We start from the raw sequence: 12,508 nt of genomic DNA, 5'->3' as shown, positions 1-12,508 counted from the left end.
GTTTGAATGTACAAGTAGAGACTGCGTAGATAATGTTTACAATTTGTTATTTTTGTTGTTTGTTTAGTTGTTGTATAACCTGAAAACTTGTATATTCTTATCGTATAATTGTTTATATAAAGTGAAAAATAGTTAAATTATAGTATATGCAAAATAGTCGTTTGTATATATATTTGTCGTATAAGTATAACATTTGTATAAGTTGAAAATTTGTCGTATATATATTGTTAGAAATTGTTTGTGTTTGTCGTATAAGTTGAAAATTTGTATAAAGTTGTCGTATAACTTGCAAAATTGTTAATTTTGTTGTCGTTTTATTTGAAAAATTGTTTGTTTATATGGTTATAAAATGTTAGTTTTAATTAGAAAGATAAAAATTGTTTATATATTTGTCGTTTAAGTTGAAAATTTGTTTAAGTTGAAAATTTGTCGTTTAATAAAATGTTTATATAATTATGTATGATATGGTTTTTATCGTAAATATATTTGTTGTATAACTTGGAAAATTGTTTATATATGTGTATGTTATTGTTTTTTATCGAATATATATATATATATATATATATATATATATATATATATATATATATATATATATATATATATATATATATATATATATATTAGTAATTAAGAAATTGTATTTGCATTACTAATTGTTTATGTACTTATTGCAGTTCGTAATCATATATTTTAAAAACAAAATATTTTTTAGTTCTCTAATTTGTTTTTGTGTTTTTTTTGCAGCATGATTTTAGTTTTATGAATACGAAAGCCTTTGCGAACTTAAAAGGCTCGGGCAGTAACATATGGGAAGTATTTGAAGTTTTAGATGATGCCAGACGTGCCATTTTCAGAGATACCGTATTTGGTTATTTTATTGATGTCCCTCGTTTACAAGGGGACGCATTATTGTTTCATAAAATGTTTTTTCATCAGATCTGGCCGGACCCTGTTTTATCTCCAGATGGAATAAAACGATTATATTTTCGAGTAGGCAATACGAAAATGGTTTATGGGCCGGAAGAGTTTTGTTTGATTACCGGCTTCAATTTTGGGGAGTATTCAAAAAACATTGGGAGAAAAGGGTCGGAAAAATTATTAAGCAGTAAAAAAAGATGTTTATTGCGTGAACGGCTATTTCCGGACCATACTAATGGTTCGGTGAAAATCGGCGACCTGAAACGTTTAATTTTAAATCGAACATTCCTAGCACTTGACGACGTTGATGCAGTTAGAGTATGTTTGATATACATTTTGTGTGAAGGTTTTTTAGGTAAAGAAGTTAATGATCGGGTGCCACAAGATTGGTTTTTTTTGGCTGAGAATTTGGATATCTAGAACAGGTATATTTTGTTTACGTTAAAAGTTCTATTTTATTAAAGTTATAATTTATATAATAACCAATTTTGTTTTTTTGTTTTGTTAGCTTCGCTTGGGGTAGCTATCTCTGGGATTTTACTTATGTTGACCTTGATGATACATGGAACAAAATACATAATTATTTATCACTTTCTGAGCGTCGTCAAACTTTAAAGTACTCCGTCTCAGGATTTACGACTCCAATAAGGGTATAAAAATTTTCTTATATTTAAATTGTTTTATTGTTATGTTTTTTATTTTAATTTTAACTTTTATTACTGTAATTGTAAAAAATTATAGATATGGATATATGAGATGATTCCGGCTGTTCGTGCATGTGGATTTGTATTGAGAAAAAAATAAAGACTTGCCTCGGATGAAACGATGGAGTGGAACAAAAAAATTGAAATGGGTTGACGTGAACAAGATTTGGTCAAAGATACAGGTTTATAAATTTTTCGTTTATTATTAATAAACTTGATTATTATACTTTTATATGCATTTTTAATATGTTTAATTTTTTAGGAGGGGCAACCACCAAGACAAAACATGTTACCGGGTGATGGTGAGATGACATCTTGTTATTATATGTCATTTCAAGAGTATGTATATGGTGAAGGGAAAGCAGTTCCATCCCCAGTACGGGACCATTTTAGGAGACAAGACGAATCTTCGTCTAGTATGTCATCCAATGGTCGCTCTCATGGTAGAGGTCGGGGCAGTGGGAAACACAACCTAGACGAGGTGTTGAAACGACTACATGCACTGGAGCAGCATGTGTTTATGAACCGACAACCTACAAAGGTTTTTGTTGAAGAAGTGAATACTGAACAATTTTGGAACGACATTAGTTTTGATGATCCGATAGTGTCACAAAGAAAATATGATGAACAGGTTAGTTACACGCTACATTATTTTTTAAATTTTATTAACATATATGAATATCTGTGTTCATATTTTATATTTGAAAATATAGGTTGTGCAAGATGAAGTGATGAATAAAAACAATACAACTGAAAATGTTTTTGGTGATATTCAAGATGACAAGGTTGTTATAGATATTACCTTTACGATTTTAATAATTACTTTTTAATAAAGTGTCTTTCGTTATTAAGTAAAAAGTTATATTTTTAATGTAGGTGTTGGAGGAGAGGAATGACTATGCGGGGAACAAATTTGATGATGATGTGTTTGATGTAAATGATTATAGTGAAGTTAAAGAGGTTCTTATAGTTACATTAATATAAATATTTTGTTTTTAGTAGATTAAATCATTTATTTAATTAGATATTATTGCTTATTAAATTATGTGTATTTCGTTATTAAGTATAAAGTTTTATTTTTAATGTAGGAGTGGGAGGAGAGGAATAACAATGCGGGGAGCAAATTTGATGATGATGTGCCGGACGAAGACGAACTAATAATAACGGGAATTGTAGATTATTTTGATGAGTATGATGGTAAAGAAGTTACACCCGATAAACTGAGGACTCGAAAACCATCACAATATTTGTGCCCTCCTTACACCGAGGTATTCGTTTTATTTGTGCCCTCCTTACACCGAGGTATTCGTTTTATTTGTATGGGGATACATTTGAAGTCGATGACAATTTTGCCACCAGCAACGTACAACTTGAACGAAGGGTATGTAGTTGTGGTAAATGGCAAAAAAGCGGTATACCATGTGGCCACGCTATAGCATGTCTAAGAACCCGTACATCTGAATCCATTCACGGAATGGTTGATTACAAGTTCACTAATTATGTGTATCGACTTGCATATGGATCTGAATTGGTGAATACTATACCATCACATGTGCATTGGGAAATACCAAATGAAACGGTGGTCCTGTTACCTCCCTCAATGCAGTAGTTATTCATGTAGCACCTTTATGTTTTATGTAGTATTATGTATTAGTTTTTTATGTCCCCTGTTTTTATTTTAGTGTCGTGTTACGTATTAGTTATCCATGTACCCAGTTTATATTTTATGTCGTATTATGTATTAGTTATTTATGTACCCCATTTATATTTTATGGCGTTCTATGTATTGGTTATTGAGGAAACAATATATATTAAAAGAAATGGACGTTTATTAAATAGTAACGACTACACACATACAACAACAAGCAACTTAAATAACGAAAAACAATTAACTTAACCAACATGCATTTAAAAATAAGGGACATTCTTTAAAAGATTCCATGCATCTAAGTGGGTAAACTCGCTACCATCAAATTCAAAACGGTATAGTTCCAAAGCCACCTGCCGTAGAATGTCTTCATCCGTATTTGCATGTTCGTTATCCAACTCGTTATAAATACGTTGAAATTGTTTCACCTTTATTTTCATATCCAGAAACTTCGCTTTGACATCTCTTCTTCTTCGATATTGAGTACGACTCATTAAATGGTGAAACAAATGACAAACACGAGACCAAAATGATCCAACACGAACTTGTGGGGGACCCGGTGGAAAATCCTCCTCTACAGTTATAATCCAAGCTTGAACCAAAGCGACCTCCTCTGCGTTCCTCCATATATGTGGTGAGTCCATAATTGCAAGGAGGGAAGTAATACGATACAATTACAACGGATATTAAAATCTATTTATAACGACTCCTTACTATCCTGGTGCAATGGCTTGTCAATTCAAGCAGCAATGTATTGTGTTGTCATTCGACCGGGGATGACTTGTCAACTCGAACAGTGATCTGTTGTGTTATAAGTATAGTACACTGCATTCGTCAGTTTGACTATGAATTGCAGACATATTAGAAGATTGGACTGCGATTTTGTGTAGAAACTACTATAAATTGACCTTAAGTTACATAAATACTTTATTAAATAAACCAATACAGCTGTTCAAATATTGTTTTTTAGATTCTACTCTCTTTGTTTCAATCAAAATGAGTTCTATATCATGGAGCAATGAAGAGTTCTTGGTTCTTACACATGCTTATATTCATGTGTACGAGACAAGCAAGTTGAACGATCCAATGTTTTGGAGCTGTTTAACCAATATTTTCAATGCTGAAAACCGAATGGCTACAAGAAACGATCGTGACGAACTAGACATCTTAGCAAGATGGTATGAAATGAAAACCGAAGTTCTATTATTCAACGATCTTTATACCAAAATTGACGACACCCGTTTAAATGCTACTGAGGAGATCATCTTGGAAGCTGCTAAGGAGGAATACAAGTCATTAAGTAACGGGTTGGAATTCCAGTTTGAAGCCCCTTGGAATATTTTTAAATATATCCCGTTTGTTTAAAATCTATTTTAGTTTATTATGTGAGTACTAGGTTATTTTCATTTAGTAGGTTATTTTCATGTATTTCGTATGTATTTCGTTTGTTTAAAAACTATTTTAGTTTATTATGTGAGTACTAGGTTATTTTCATGTATTTCGTATGTATTTCGTTTGTTTAAAATCTATTTTAGTTTATTATGTGAGCAACTCGTATGATTAATTTGAATAAATAAATGTCCATTGCATTAAAGAAGAGGACAAAGAGTTATCCCGACTTCTCACTGAACTTGCTAATGATATTGAATCGGAATGCAAACAAGCTCAAGAATGGATTGACCTCAATAAAAACAAAATCAAAGAGCATAAAGATTGGATAAAAAAGAGTAAGAAGGCAATCAAAACGACTGAAAAACGGCTTGCTGAGAAGGATGAGCAGTTGATACACATTATGGTAAAAAAGGATCGTTTCGAAGACAAAATGAGAATTAGGGATGACTATATAACAATGGAGAAAGAGAAGTACCCGTTGCACTTCCCTGAGTTTAAAAATTAGTTACAAAGTTGTTGTAATATTATCATGAAACAGATTAGGTTGCAAAAGGATCGTTTGTTGTCTTTTTAAATAACATGTTGTAACTGTTAAAAAAAATCTGCAAACTATATTTTATAATATAAAGGCTTCATTCATTGTTATAATCAACAAACTTAACTAAAATATGAAAGCATAGCAATGTCTTGTAAGAGTTAATAAAAATATTACAATACATAATAAGTTAACAACTTGTCATTACTCTTAATTTCAAGGTTGTTTTATATCAAAATCAGCGTTATAGGTTTGTGAGCAACCCGCTGAACCACCAATATTATATGCCATTTCTGCAGTAGACCTGCTCTGCTACCGGACGCTTTTCTAGTACAATTATTTCTCGTGTGTCCTAGTTAACCACATGTAGAACACTCTTTTATAATTGGACCCTCGCCTTGGGATGGAATGCGGTCTGTGTTTCTTGGCCTGCCTGGCTGACGTTTATCCATTATAGGTGGCTTAACAATCATCAAATCATCGGGGATCTCCCATTCGGATGGATTTGGCAGAGGGTTTATTGATTCCTCATATGTTTTCCTCAGTGTTTCGGTAAGGTAAGCATTTAATGCAAACCTCGAACAGTCTTGGTAATTGTTCACTGTTAAACATCTTATGACATGACCACAAGGTATCCCATCAAGTTGCCAATGCCTACATGTACATGTCATATGTTGAAAATCAACAATCACATTTTGTGCCCCCTTTTTGACCCCGCATTTCGTATTTGAGATCATGCGAACATCCCATTTGGTAAAAGTTTTCTTGTTTTCTTTTACAACTTCATCCGCCCAAGGGGTAAGTATTGTTGTTGCTTCCGCTAAAAAAACAGCCAAAATGAAGAAGTTAAGATCAATAACATCAAAACTAATAAAACATTAATATTACAAATTTACTTAATACCTGCAAAGTTACGTCTTTGAAACCACCATTGTTGCATTGTAGCACAAAAAAAATCGATCAACATAAGTATTGGCACCTTACGTGTGTGTCTAGATAATGCATTTATAGACTCCGCACTGTTGGACGACATAAGATTGTATCGGTTCCCTTTAAAATGTGCCCTTGACCAGGTTTCTGGATTTATACTTTTTAAGTACTCCCATATTGGTTCTTTTGTCTTTTTCATAACATCCATGGCAACATCAAAAGCATCAACTGTGTACGCCCTACACGCCTCCCAAAAAATTCCTTTATCCGTCTTACTCTTGCCGAATCTAGATACTATGTTGAAATACAAATGGACACCACATATTCCATGATGAGCGTGAGGAAAAATGTTGGCAACGGATGTTGCTATAGATGGAGACATATCAGATATAATTGTAAGCTCCTGCATATTTCCTATGCAATCATGTAGTTTTTGAAAAAACCATGTCCAAGAATCGGTACACTCATTTTTGAATATACCATATGCAACCAGTAATATTTGGTTTTGTCCGTCCTTAGTAACTGCAAGTAACATGGTACCTTTGAACTCGCCCTTTAGGTGAGCTCCATCTACTACTAGGGTCGGCTTACAAAAATTGACAAAAGCGCGTACCTACAATACATTGTATATCTATTCAAATACACCAAAATAAATATTAAAAAATTAATATAATATGATAATACTAACCGAGCAACCGAGTGCAATGTACAAAAACTCAAAGCGATCATCAGCATCTGTTTTAATATGTGTGACAGTACCCGGATTATGTTTGGCCAAGTTGTGACAATACGCCGGAAGTTTGGTAAAAGAATCCTCTTTCGTACCCCTTAACGACAACAATGCATATTGCTTCGCACGCCATGCCTGATGGTATGAGATATTGATATTCAATTGAGCATTCATATCATTAACAATTTCTTTTCCCCGATAAACTCTACTATAGTCTTCAGCCAAAACATCAGCAACATATTCACCCAAAACATATTTGTTTGCTTGTCGATGATTAGGTTGCAACAATGTTGAAGAACATGTGTGTACATCAACAAATTTATTCACTTGGAAAAGTCCATCAGAATTTTTAATTGCTTTTGCTCTTAGTAACCAAGAACAATTTTTCGAAACACACACAACTTCATACCTTGATTTGGTGGATCTACTTGTCCTCGTCTGGAAACCTTCTCGAAGACATTTTTTACCAATACACCGCTTTAAAAGTTCTTTGTTCTTAAATATACTCTCACATTGAATCTTTTGAAGATTCATGTCTACCATCTGTGTTGGGATATCTTCATTAATATCAACTGGCCATGCTGGTACAGGGGGCATACCGTGAAAAAGGTTATCGGGAAACTTAGCTTTAACTTCATCACCCAACTCATCTCTATCGGAATTGCTTTGTAGCTCGGTTATATCTAAACATACATCACCAACATCAACATAATGCCCGTAAACATGATTTTTTTTTTCATTTTTTTGACTTGATTTTTTTTCTTTTTAGTTTTATCTACCACACGCCTATTCATAAGTTTAACTTCTTGTTCGGTAACATCATCACAACGACCACCCACATGATTAAGATATGTACCAACATCATCATCACCAACAGACTTGTAATTCTCAGGATCCACATAGTGAATATGTGAATAACTAACATTAACATTTTCAGCAACACTGTGAAACTGAGGTACACTAGGAGTATTGAAAGTACCTATCGGATCGTTGCTCCCTTTATAACTGCATAAATTACCAACAAGCTGGTTTCCAATTTCACCACCCCCATTAACCTCCTCAACTTCATCAACCACCACAAACACTTTCACAGCCCTTCCTCCACTACATTTGATTACGTTTATCAACATTCTAACATCCATGTCTTCAACTATAGCTATATAATAATTTAATTCAGGATGGTGGAAACGAAGACTAATTCTATATTTGTCTAACAAACCAATTTTGCTTCTTACCAAAGATACAAAATCACTATAACTAATATACTCAGAAAATATCAAAGCAAGTTCAGAAATACCTCTCTATGGACATATGTATCCAGATTAGTTCCATTAACTTGCCATCTCCCACCGGTTACAAGACAAACCAAATATTCAATCATTTTTTGAACAAATTGTAGAGAAAGTTCCTAAACAAATAACAACCAAAATGATATTTTTTCTACAAAACTTTTTATATAGCAACATGATTTCGTAGTCAAACCAATTCATTTCATAGTCAAACTAAAAAAAAAAAAAATTAAAAAAAAACCACGATTTCGCAGATAGAGTTAGAGTAAATCGCAGATGGACCTATTCCATCTGCGATTTTACCCCTATATATACAGAAAAAAATTAAAAGCACCTGCGAATGTACAAGCACCTAAAACACAACTGTGCTTTAGGTGCTTGTACTTTCGCAGATGAGATGCTCATTTCGCAGATGGAGCATCTCCATCTGCGAAATCGTTAGCTAATTTTGTAATTTCGATTTTTTTTTTGGCTATTTTTGTAATGCCATTATTGTGAATGACTATTTTTGTCATTTTCTCAAAAAATAATGTATGATTATGGAAAATCAATCATATCTTAAATTTAAAAGGATTTGTGTTTAAAGCTACACACCTCTTCGGTTATGACATCTATTATGAAACATATATTTAGTATTATCATTGAAAGTTGCATACTATGGGCATGCAACTACTAGAAACGAGAAGTTGCCACAACAATTAAAGGAGATTTCTTATGGACAACAAGGCCATACTTCTCACTCATGTCCAAATCCTTTCCTTTGACTCCATCTGGTAATGCCAAATCGAACTTGTATATCACATTTGCTAATGCTAATTCAATGATGACTATAGCGAATTGAATCCCAGGGCACCCTCTTCGTCCACCACCAAATGGAAGAAACTCAAAGTGAAGCCCTTTGTAATCTGTGGAAGAGTTGAAGAACCTTTCAGGCCTAAATTCCTCTGGGTCTTCCCATAAGGTAGGATCTCTTCCTATCGCCCAAGCATTCACAATCGCTTGTGTGCCAGCTGGAATGTCGTAACCCATTACTTTCACATCTTGTGTTGATTCTCGAGGAACAAGTAGTGGAACTGGAGTATGCAAACGTAAGGTCTCCTTGATGATGGCTTTAAGATAATTCATTTTCTCTAAATCCTTTTCCAAAATCATGGATCTTCCTTGTGCTATTTCTGTTACTTCTTGTTGTACTTTTTCCATTATGCTTGGGTGTCTTATTAGCTCACTGATTGACCATACCAAACTTGCATATGTAGTATCTGTTCCAGCAGTAAATACATCCTACAATAAACATAAGTTTTAATGGTGTTCCATTACTCTTGGGTGTCTTTAGCATCGTCATTATTGCGTGTTTATTAAAGTCATTAATCCTATCAATCCCTTCCCTCTGTTGAAATCGTGGAAGTGGGTGGTAAGTAAATTTCCTTTGTGAGTAAATTTATTCATTAATATTGGTCCAAGTCACTTCCATCAATGATTAGATGTCTAATGTTTCGTTTGAGGTGCAAATGTGACCTTATCCAAAACAAAAAGATCACAACTCTTTAATTCAAAATTAAAAGATGAAAATAAAACTCTTACCAAAATGAGGGCTTTGATGACATCTCTATGAAAGGTAAAGCCAGTTGCGTTATCTCTTTGTACATCCAATAAGGTGTCAACTAGATCTTGATCTTCACTATATAAAGTATCCACCCCTCTTCTCTTATCTAAATGTTCTTCAACAACACATTCAAGAAAGTCATCAAATTCTTTAGCAACTTTATGTGCTTTCTCCTCTAAACCACTGAATCGGTCTATCCAAGCCAACCATGGAATATAATCACCAACATCGAAACCACTGAGCAGATGCACAAACCTGTCCATTATGTCTGCAAACGTTGACCCACCGTATTTCCTCCCTAGACTCGCCATGCAGACAATGTTATTCGTAAGCCAAAAAAACAGTTCATTAAGATCAACTAAAGAACCATCACTGTTTTTGATCTTGTCAATCATAAGAGCCACCTCTTTTTCCCTCACTTGTTGAAATGACTGGACTCGAGTATTATTTAGAAGATGGACTACAGCGATGCTCTTCAGTTGCCTCCAATACTCTCCATAAGGAGAAAACGTTATGTCGTTGGAGCCATACAAAAGTATGTCGGGGATTCTTAACTTGGGTCGGCTTGCAAATTTCAAATCATGGGTTTTCAAGATCTCTTTGGCTGCTTCAGGTGAGGAGGCAACAAGCATGGGCACGTTGCCAAGGTGCATCAACATGAGTGGACCATGTTTTTTGGACAGGGCCTCAAGTGAGCGGTGGGGGTTCAACCCTAGTTGGTGGAGGTTTCCGATGATCGGAAGCCTTGGTGGAGATGGTGGTAAATTTTTATTGGTCTTGGAAAGAGTAGTTGAAATCCATTTGAAACTGATGATAATTATTAAAACGATGCATGAATAGTAGAAAAGAGGAGAATTCAGTAAGAAAGAAGACATTTCCCTTACGAAGAGATTTATGATGCCCAATAATATGGAATGGTTTATATAAAAAGCTAAAATCTCAGCACGCCAACAATTCTTTATTATTATTTCTTGGAGCTAAGCGGTTCATTTGTGCGGTATGCATTATATTTCAACAGATAGATTAGTGTATGGATAAGGACTACTATGCCCGTGTTTTTTTAGATGACTTACAATGAAACTGAGTTGTTTTTCAAGAAATACTTTGATAATAGTTCTAGCCCGTTTACATGTTAAAGAAACATCATTACATTTATTTTTGTTGTTTAGACGGCTAGGAGCGGGCAACGCCTAATGGCGTTATTATGACGTGGCCTCCAAACCGGCGTTATAACGCTTGGAACACCGCACCCCGGTGGCATTTTTGTGTGTTACGTTAGGACGTGTTACCGTGGTAACGCTTGAAAACGGCTATTTCTTCGAGGCTCAACGTATACATTTCCTTTTTCAAAGAGGGAGATCACGAAGGAAAGGGAAAACGGTTGCGGTGGAACAATTGGAAGACGAACCTCCAACATCGTGGACCGCGGACGAGGAGTACGCATTGGCGGTGGCTTGGTGCGGAACATCAAAATATCCAACGCAAGGAAACGACATGTGAAGAGTTGCCTTTTGGGAAGCCGTGATCGAGAAATTTCGTAGCCTTTTGAGCAAAGATGAAAATTACCGCAATCACGACATGTTGAGTAGCAAATGGACTCAAATAAGCAAGAAGTGCACCAAGTTCAATTCCACCTACAACAAGCTTTCCTCGCACAAGCAAAGTGGTGCAACCGATTTTGACGTTTATAGAGCGGCGAGGGAGCAATATCATGTGGAGATCGGTCAGGTTTTTGAGCACGAAAAAATTTGGGAGATTGTGAAGGAAGACCCAAAGTGGAATAAAATCGACACATTTACAGAACAACAATCGAAGAGGTCGCGCGGCACGGGTTCCGTCGATGTTTTGGACGCACGCACGAACATCAACCTCAATGCGGACATGGATGAGATACCGGACGACTTGAACGACATTGAAGAGATCTCCCCTCCTCGACGACCAATAGGCCGCGACAAAGCGAGGCGTGCTCAACGGTACGCGGATGGAACCGAAAGTAGACGACGAGAACAAGCCGAAATGAAAAAAATTTTGACGAGCACAACGAAATCGCGCGTAAAAGATATGATTTGCAACGGGAACATTTTGAGTTCTTGCGTCGTGAAGCCGAGGACGATCGTATTGTGAAAGATTTGACAATTCTTCAAACTAGCGAGGATAATCTACCACCGAGACGGTTGGAGACACTCCGAAAAATGAAGGCGAAGATTGAGCAGAAATATTTAGACGAAGATTAGTGTTTTTTTTTCGTTGTAATGTTTTTTTTTTCGGTCTATTTTTTTCGTTGGAATGTCGTTTTATGTTTTTTCGTTGTAATGTAGTTTTTAATTAGTATTTAATTTAATTATGTGTTATTTAATTTAAATGCTTTTTAAAAATTATTATGACATAAATTAAAAATAAAACAAAATAGAAAAATCGGAATTACAAACATAAAAAAATTAAAAAATAAAATAGAAAATAAATGGTGTTATTACATGTTATTTGGTGTTGCCTATTTCCACATTTGGTGTTATAACACCAATTTATGACTAGGATGATGATGTGACACCTTTTGGATGTGGTAACACTGATTAAACTAACATTATGTTGTACAAGAAACTGCCCTAATAGTCAACTTCGACAAACATCAATTTCTTGGTTATATTTTCTGGCCAACACAATTCCAAAGAAAAAAGATGACACCATTTGATCCGGTCATTTTGTAAAAAATATTGCAAATCACACAGTCTCGTCTATATTCTCTCTTGTGAATACGC

The 12,508-nt window shown here is 34.7% G+C and overlaps 3 protein-coding genes across 4 annotated transcripts; 1 reads left to right on the top strand and 2 right to left on the bottom strand.

Moving 5' to 3' along the window:
• The first annotated feature begins 1,349 nt into the window (after positions 1 to 1,349).
• Positions 1,350 to 3,381, top strand: LOC111896966 (uncharacterized). 2 transcript variants are annotated; one of them, XM_052765094.1, is made up of 6 exons: positions 1,350 to 1,571; positions 1,663 to 1,807; positions 1,888 to 1,927; positions 2,339 to 2,410; positions 2,502 to 2,585; positions 2,714 to 3,381. In XM_052765094.1, the coding sequence occupies exons 3-6, from the start codon at positions 1,925 to 1,927 to the stop codon at positions 3,059 to 3,061; spliced, it is 507 nt and encodes a 168-aa protein (XP_052621054.1). In that variant the 5' UTR covers positions 1,350 to 1,571; positions 1,663 to 1,807; positions 1,888 to 1,924; the 3' UTR covers positions 3,062 to 3,381. The 2 variants fall into 2 exon arrangements, with proteins under 2 accessions (XP_052621054.1, XP_052621072.1); XM_052765112.1 differs by lacking the exon at positions 1,350 to 1,571 and having other exon boundaries at positions 1,602 to 1,807.
• Positions 3,382 to 5,334: 1,953 nt separating this feature from the next.
• Positions 5,335 to 8,543, bottom strand: LOC128134076 (uncharacterized). Its single transcript, XM_052771465.1, has 5 exons — positions 8,158 to 8,543; positions 7,840 to 8,016; positions 6,819 to 7,543; positions 6,104 to 6,743; positions 5,335 to 6,020 (listed from the first exon to the last, which is right to left on the bottom strand). Exons 2-5 carry the CDS (start codon positions 8,000 to 8,002, stop codon positions 5,557 to 5,559), a joined length of 1,992 nt encoding a protein of 663 aa, XP_052627425.1. The 5' UTR covers positions 8,003 to 8,016; positions 8,158 to 8,543; the 3' UTR covers positions 5,335 to 5,556.
• A 140-nt stretch (positions 8,544 to 8,683) lies between these two features.
• On the bottom strand, positions 8,684 to 10,661 carry LOC111896968 (cytochrome P450 Tp4149). The gene is made up of 2 exons (XM_023892945.3): positions 9,731 to 10,661; positions 8,684 to 9,430 (listed from the first exon to the last, which is right to left on the bottom strand). The coding sequence occupies exons 1-2, from the start codon at positions 10,625 to 10,627 to the stop codon at positions 8,822 to 8,824; spliced, it is 1,506 nt and encodes a 501-aa protein (XP_023748713.1). The 5' UTR covers positions 10,628 to 10,661; the 3' UTR covers positions 8,684 to 8,821.
• Between the last annotated feature and the right edge of the window lie 1,847 nt (positions 10,662 to 12,508).

Source organism: Lactuca sativa, chromosome 1, assembly GCF_002870075.4.
Source record: "Lactuca sativa cultivar Salinas chromosome 1, Lsat_Salinas_v11, whole genome shotgun sequence".
NCBI classification, from domain to species: domain Eukaryota; kingdom Viridiplantae; phylum Streptophyta; class Magnoliopsida; order Asterales; family Asteraceae; genus Lactuca; species Lactuca sativa.
The sequence above is the reverse complement of the archived record's forward strand: the minus strand, read 5'-3'. Positions and strand labels throughout refer to the sequence as shown.

Coding starts and splice junctions, on each gene's coding strand:
- LOC111896968 (XM_023892945.3), bottom strand. CDS start 10,627: ATGTCTTCTTTCTTACTGAATTCTCCTCTTTTCTACTATTCATGCATC. Junction 9,431..9,730: donor TCATCAAAGCCCTCATTTTG/GTAAGAGTTTTA, acceptor TGTTTATTGTAG/GATGTATTTACTGCTGGAAC.
- LOC128134076 (XM_052771465.1), bottom strand. CDS start 8,002: ATGGATGTTAGAATGTTGATAAACGTAATCAAATGTAGTGGAGGAAGG. Junction 7,544..7,839: donor AGGGAGCAACGATCCGATAG/GTACTTTCAATA, acceptor ATGTATGTTTAG/ATATAACCGAGCTACAAAGC. Junction 6,021..6,103: donor TCAAAGACGTAACTTTGCAG/GTATTAAGTAAA, acceptor CTGTTTTTTTAG/CGGAAGCAACAACAATACTT.
- LOC111896966 (XM_052765094.1), top strand. Junction 2,411..2,501: donor GTGATATTCAAGATGACAAG/GTTGTTATAGAT, acceptor TTTTTAATGTAG/GTGTTGGAGGAGAGGAATGA. Junction 2,586..2,713: donor ATTATAGTGAAGTTAAAGAG/GTTCTTATAGTT, acceptor TTTTTAATGTAG/GAGTGGGAGGAGAGGAATAA.